At 42.0% G+C, this 7368-nt stretch overlaps 1 protein-coding gene across 4 annotated transcripts; it reads right to left on the reverse strand.

The window, feature by feature from the left end:
- Positions 1-484: 484 nt before the first annotated feature.
- Positions 485-7271, reverse strand: LOC133509378 (peroxiredoxin-like 2A). 4 transcript variants are annotated; one of them, XM_061836258.1, is made up of 8 exons: positions 6953-7139; positions 5886-6041; positions 5476-5654; positions 3731-3910; positions 2763-2854; positions 2556-2696; positions 2181-2336; positions 485-1040 (listed from the first exon to the last, which is right to left on the reverse strand). In XM_061836258.1, the coding sequence occupies exons 3-8, from the start codon at positions 5624-5626 to the stop codon at positions 945-947; spliced, it is 816 nt and encodes a 271-aa protein (XP_061692242.1). In that variant the 5' UTR covers positions 5627-5654; positions 5886-6041; positions 6953-7139; the 3' UTR covers positions 485-944. The 4 variants fall into 4 exon arrangements, with proteins under 4 accessions (XP_061692242.1, XP_061692243.1, XP_061692244.1 ...); XM_061836259.1 differs by lacking the exons at positions 5886-6041; positions 6953-7139 and adding an exon at positions 7158-7250; XM_061836260.1 differs by lacking the exon at positions 5886-6041.
- Between the last annotated feature and the right edge of the window lie 97 nt (positions 7272-7368).

Consider the following 7368-nt stretch of genomic DNA (forward strand, 5'->3'; position numbering starts at 1 on the left):
GCAGTGGCCCTGTAGATCACGCATTTTAGCGCTCACTTTCATATTTCCATCATCTCTCTCTCTCTCTCATATAATATATATATTTATATATAAACAAATTACTTGTGTACTCATTTCTGTAGTATAACTTGTAAGTGTAGTAAATAAATTTCACACAGTTTACATTTTTACGTCTGAAGTTTGGCAAAATTATTTGGGTTGTTTGGACTCATATTTCAAGTTTTAAAAATGTTATGATTGCCCTGTATTTACATTGTTAGAAGTGACCAGAGGTGACCATTTTGCAGTGTGTTTTATAAAAAAAATTAACCCCCCCAAGGCATACATTTTTCATCATTCTCATTCCCGTCTTATTCACCACAGCAAACTACAACCGCCGACAGATATTAAGTCCAAAACCGATCATTAACCCTTGGTTAGGTTTAAAAATAAATACAGCCAAACAGTCAATGAGTCGTGTACTGTATTTGTATATTTATTGCATCCGCCACCCCCCCCCCACACACACACCCCCAATTTGTCTCGCCCGCACTCCGCAAGGGCCTCAGCGTAACGACCGCAGCGGCGCGTGAGGAAGGCGCGTTCGGTCATCGAACCTGCTCCTCTCGTTGCAGAGTTTAGAGCCAAGTCGTCATTGTTACGCGCACAACCGCACCGCAGCGCGCCCGTCGTCGGTCACGGCCCGGCGTGGGAGACAAACTCGTGCCGGTGGGCGTTTGTATAGCTGATCTACAAAATCTACTCTTCACATCACCCCGTTTGCATACCCGTCCGTCTATCTTATAAAGTGCCGGCAACCAATTGAGTCCATTGTGTATTCCGCAGCTTTTCATCTCACAATCGAGGTTCTCTTCCGTAAACTGGCCGAGATGTCCATACATTTTTTTTAAACTTTATTTTACTTTCTAGTTTTACTATTCTATACTCAGTGCTCTAATAAAAACTTATTTGTGAGGTATAATTTTCTTGGCAGCTTGCAGAACGTCCGCCACGTCCACTTTGTCGCCAAACTCCTTCTCGCGGTGCTCCAGAAGGACCCCCTGCGGACCACAATGTGGAGTTTTAACCGGCCTACGGTGGCATTTACGCCAGATCCTTAAGATCTGTCATAGGGTCCGTGTACTAGTACAGGCCTCGTGCACACTAGTAAAACATTTCTGTCTACAAGTACCACAATTGTGTCTCAGCCTTGCTCCCTAGCACTACCGTAGTACCGTAATTCCCGGCCTACAGAGCGCACCTGGTTACAAGCCTCACTCGGTACATTTGGAAAGGAAATACCATTTGGTACATACATGCGCCACAGCTGTGTAAAAACCGCATGTGCCCACATTGAAACTCACATTCAAACATGAGATATTTAGAAAGAAAGATGGTAGGCACCAATGCTAGCGCGTGGGTAAAAAAACAAATTACTGGTAAAAATCAGAGACATAACAGTAACACAGCAGCTAGCGTGCGGCAAAAAAAAAACAAAACAAAAAAAAACTTACCGGTAAAAATCACTGAGACACGCCAGTAACACCGCAGCAACACGTTAGTGTGGCAAAAAAAACAACAACAAAAAAACTTACTGGTAAAAATCAGAGACATGCCAGGAACACAGCAGCTAACGTGCGGCAAAAAAAAAAATAAAAAAATTTAAAAAAAGTACCGGTAAAATTCACTGAGACACGCCAGTAAAAAAGGAGCAACATGCTAGCACAGTGCTAACCCTAGCGTAGCACTAACATGGCCGGTAAAAGTCACTTCCTCGGCACATATATTCCATCGGTCTCTTAGCTTTTCCGCTCGAGTGCCCCCTTGCGGCTTGCACAAATTAGCCTCATCACTGCATAAACCGCAGAGTTTGAAAAACTCGTGGCTTGTAGGCCGGAAATTACGGTAGTTGTATTTCTAGGATTGCAGAAGCCATTGAGAGGAAGAAAAAAAAATTGCCAGTAAGATGTTCTACCACTGCGGACAAACCGCGCACCAGTACCCGGACATCAAGGATAATTAAAATTCTCGAATGGGTCACAATAAAACCATTTGAGCATTTATTCAATATCCAGCTAAACGTCCATGTACAAGTTACACGCTGTCCTTCAATTGAATAATAATAATAATAATAAGGGTACGGAATAAAATTTCTCAAAGGGCTTGTGATACTTCCCGCATTTGTGCTTTCTGCATCCTACCTGTTCTCCTGCTCCGATGACAAAGACGCCCCCCAGGATGAAACCCTCTCCCAACACGTTGCCCTGGTAGCCAGACCTCCAGGCCCGCATGAAGTTCTGCAGCACGCTGAGGCGCAGCAGCCCCACGGCGCCCATTTTCCCCCCGTAGAATTGTTTCTGTTCAGGAAAGATCGCGCGTCATTGGACTGCAAATCAATGACTACATCGAGATTGTGTCTGGAGGAGTTCGCATTCCATATTTTTTTCCCCCATTTTCATTTGAATGACTTCATGATACACTTTTTTCTGTCCCCTTTAAATGCGAGCTCGATGTTGAACTGTTTCGTGAGCCTTCTTGGCGGCGCTTGAGAGCAACTTGCTGACGCCACTGCTGACCTTTTGATCGATGTAAATGTCCCCGGCGAAGTGCGGCCTGAAGTCCTGGATCTCGGTGCCGATGCGCTCCTTCACCACGGCCACCAGGGGGACCCCGAGCTCTTCGAGCTGGGGCTTCAGAGAGGACAGCTCGGAAGCCTCCTGCGAAGAGACCGTTAAGAGTTTCAACGCGTTGCACTCTCGGAAAGCTCAAACGCGCAAGCTCACCTCTCGGCACAAAAATCATCCGGGCCGCCGCACGGCCATGATGACGGCGCCGTTCTTTTCCCACAGACTCTTCGCTTTGATGACCTTGCTCTCTGCAGACAAAACCAAGACACAAAGGCCTTAAATAATCACTTCTGAATACAAACACACAAAAAAAGGCTGCTACAAAGTCTTAACTTCAAGAGGAAAATTTTATTTTTAGAAAAATGATCGGCTTGGAAACTGTTGGGTCTACGGAGTGCCTTTTCCATTTCATAACTGTGGACCTGTAAAATTACTCAGTGATTGGATGTTAATTATTTGTATGCTATTTATTTATTTAATCACTCACATCCAATTTCAGGTTCAATGTGTTGCCATGTCAAAATAATTTGCCCAAAGCCTTCAGAATCAGTAATGTTGCCCAACTGCACATCAACCATTTGACCTATAGGGGGTATTAAACTACAAAAATTGCAAATGTGTGTCACAAGGCGTCAACACTACTAAAGAAAATATGGTCTAATTCAATTTTGTCTCAGGGGGGAAAAATATGTTCCACCCACCAAAATAAAAACATTCCAAAATATTTTCCAATTATGTCAAAAACGAAATTTATCCCCACGAAAATATTGTGTGATTAAAAAATATGGCACGTTGCTCGTCGGACTGGTCCATTTGTTTTTGGAAATTTTGACATTCACTTGGTAAAAATTAAGGTAATCCATATAATAACAATATAATAAGGATAATAAAAGTATTGGGTAAATCTGTACAAAGCTGATAAAAAATAAACAAAAAAATATGAAGAAAATGTCCTGACTTTTTGGGTTTGCTTGTTTAGTAAGTTAAAAGCGGATGCGGTTTGGTTGACATCCCAACAGCGACAACTTCTCTACATTATGACTTTTTCTTGTAAATATCAATACATATTTTTACTTTTTGTTCAGCCCAAGACGGGCAACAAAGTTAAGCGGTTCTTATCATACCGTCGCTGGTAGAGAGCAGGTCAGCATCGGCGAGATGTTCCAGCGAGGCCTCGCCTACTTTGGGGAGCGTCAGGCTCGAGTTGACCAAGAGGATGCCGGCGAGGGCGGCTCCCACGGCGCCGACACCCAGAGACCACATCCCCATCCCGACCAGGTCCGCGGGAAGCACGGACCCCGATGCTGCGCCGAACAGAAAAACACAGATGACAATGTTTGCATGACTTTCAGTGTGATTTTTTTTTTTTTAATTAACACCATTTTGCAATAAATCCTTCAGGCAAGGACATCAAATCAGTCTGGGACTTATCAACGTGACCTTCAACAGGCCACAGAGACAAAACTTGCTTGACTGAAGAAAGAAGAGGAGAAAAAAAAAAGTGTGAAGTCCAACTTGCTGAGAGAAAAAAAAAACATGGCTGGCTTAAAAATCATTGACATTGAAGTTCCAACAGTTTCTTTGATCCAGTCTCCGTCACCATTCACCCGAACTGGGAGGAAAAGCTTAGATCAAAAAATAATGGCTCATTGGCCACCAAAGCTGAAGTCGCCATCCGCCATCTTGATCCTCCCAAAACAACCATACCGACTTGTGCGTAAATCGCCAGTTTCGTGGCTGTGAGAAAACAGTCCACAGGTAAGTTAGAAAGATTTACTTTGACACTGTTAAAGTTTGTTTGTAAAGTTTTTTTTTTAAATTTTGTGATGCGCTTAATTCATTTGAAAAAGGTTTTGTTCACAGTTGTCGTTCACTGTTCACTCTCTGCTTCACCTTTATAGGCCGACAGGTTTTCGTGAAAAAGCGATGTAAATACTTTCCCAAACTTAATCAGTGGATAATAAAGAAAACACATTTTCTGTGAAATTTTTGATGAATTTCATAATACAGAACTCTGCTAATGGAATTTGATTTTCAAATGCGAGGAAACAAGTTTAAATTTTCTGTCTGAAATAGGACGTCGCAGAGACAACAAATGAACAATGCGTTTAGCATGTATTTGCCCATTGCGGGTCCTTATTTCCAAAAATATATCTGAACTGATTGACTACAAATTTAATGTTTTTATGACCAAAAAAATGCTTAGTTTTTTGCTGTTATGATGACAGTGCTTCACGGCAGATTTTGGGGAAAGTTAACGTCACGGAAATCGGGCCCTAGGTAATATGAAAGGTTTGTCGGTAGTCACAGTCTCGTACGTCTTTCCTTTGCACTTATCCTTTTTTGGCTAACCAAAAATCCTTCATGTTACCAGAATTGATAAAATGTCAAGCTCACACAACCAGTTTTAATTCTACATGCCAAACTTTGAGGAAAAAACCCTGCCATAATCCAACCTGTAAACCGCGTCCTCCACATGTTTTGGGAGTACCAAGATGGCAGCCAACTGGCTTCAACCAATCGACACACCGCTCATTTAGATGAGTGGTTTTTTTTACTGCTGCCGGTTTCCCATTTTCCATCATAATTAGTCCCTAACGGTGGCATAACAAAATTACACACAAAAACAGCAAAACACTGAGTGAGGCACATGCATGACGATGTTTTTTTTCTTATTTCCTGTGATTTAAAAAAAACTGACACCAAAGGTTCCCCCCACCCCTCATTGAGTCAGTATTGTTACACGGTTCAGCGCAGAGCAGCGTGGGTAGAACGAAACGGTTAACAGTCACACCGGTTCGGCGACTATCTGAACGTGCCGGGGAGCGGCACGACACATGGCTATAGAATCATTTGCGTGGATCCTTGCCTGGGGTGCGTTTTTCCGGCCCCTGATCGGCTTTGTCTGTACCGCTGTGAAAACGAGCAATCGGGCCTCTTTCAAAGCGCGTGACGTACGAAGGCAATGCCACGCGGACGTAGTAGGGAGGGGGGAGTTCTCGCCTCAACGCTGCCAGCATCGCCGCTGTGAGCGCTTCACTACCAACGCTGGAAAAAAACGACAACAACAAAAAAAAAGTATACCAAATGGATCAGGGGAAAAAAGGGTATCTCCTAAAGTTTAAGCAGATATTAAAATATGTCCCGGCACACCAAATGGTAAGCAAAAAAAAAAAAAAAATCAGCAGAAACAGGTGGTTACACTGATTCACAGCCACGAACAATTTATCCTTCAATGAACATGACACGTTTTAAGAATGCGGAATAAAGCCAAAATACCCGGAACGCCAAACGGTGTTGGTCCTCAAACAGATTAGAACCTGCACCTCCTGACTCAGGGTGACGTCGTCGCTATGACAAGCAGTGCTGCACTTTTATAACGTCCCACGATCAACTACAACTCACTTTTTTTCTCACGGTGACCTCACAATGACACTAAAATGATAGAAAAAGACTGCGGTCAAAAAAAAAAAAAAAAATTATATACTAACTCGTCTCCATTTTTCGTCTCTCGTCAATCACGTTCCCCCGAGATAAATCCCAAAACGTACACGAGGTGTCAAGATGCCGATTTGGAAATGAGGACAAAGAGTAGTGGAACAACTGATAATGAAGGCTTGCTCAATGGTAGAAGGGATTAAAAAAATAAAACACCCACAAAGGCCACAAGGAAGAGCTTAGATTGTGTAATTGTGCCGCCAGTCGTGATGTGTGCAAATTTATAGACCCTCATCGAGGTTATGTTTTGACTGTAGTAATATGAACCAATGTAAAACTGATCTAGTGTAGTAAATCTATTGAAAATATGTTTACTACTTCGCCACAATTAAGTCTTCACAATTTTTCAGTTAATTGACTAATGGACCAGGACTAGGTATCAGAGAGAAGAAAAGTTAACTAATTTGCGTCAAATTAAGGTCCTGGTAATGTAAATATTTTTGATTATATGACTGATGGCATTTAAAGCTGTTTTGTGACCGATAACATTCTTTGCCACGTAGATGCCCAAAGTGTAACATTTTTGAGTGCACAATAATAATATGGAACAGATTAAAAACATTTACAATAATTCATATCAGGGAAAGGGTACTCATTTGAATTTAATGAATCAAATAATAAGTAATATTTTGACAAGGCTGTCAATTACGACGAGTCGCGTCATTCGCTGCAGTTAAAAAACTTCAATCGCCACAGTTTCATCATTTTGTCAGCGCGACAGCTAGCTAACATTTTAACATTGCCCGTAGTCCCAAATAGCATACATTTATTGTGAATCAATTTCATTTTCTTGCTTTGCGAAATCGCACTTTTAAAATTAGCTCAAACCAGAACCGAAAGTGTTAAACCTTTAATAAACTCCTTCGCGGCTGCTAGCAACTCCTTCGCGTTAGCCTTGAAGTCTCTCGAAAAATATAACACACGCACACACAGTACTGGTACTTTTACTGCTTTTCCTTCCGCGTTTATCAGAAATAACTATTTTTATATGCGTGCGGCGAACTGACAAGTTAATTGTTTAGCTCCGGTTATAAAACGTTCAAATGTGCTCACCTGATGGTAAAGACAGATATGATTGAACCTGTTCTGGCGCAGGCGCACTAAGCGTCAGAGCAGGGAGAGGAAACTAATCGAGCGCAGATGGATCGCTCACGAGGTGGATAGATAGATAGATAGATAGATAGATAGATAGATAGATAGATAGATAGATAGATAGATAGATAGATAGATAGATAGATAGATAGATAGATAGATTAGATAGATA

Source organism: Syngnathoides biaculeatus, chromosome 12, assembly GCF_019802595.1.
Source record: "Syngnathoides biaculeatus isolate LvHL_M chromosome 12, ASM1980259v1, whole genome shotgun sequence".
Classification (NCBI taxonomy): Eukaryota; Metazoa; Chordata; class Actinopteri; order Syngnathiformes; family Syngnathidae; genus Syngnathoides; species Syngnathoides biaculeatus.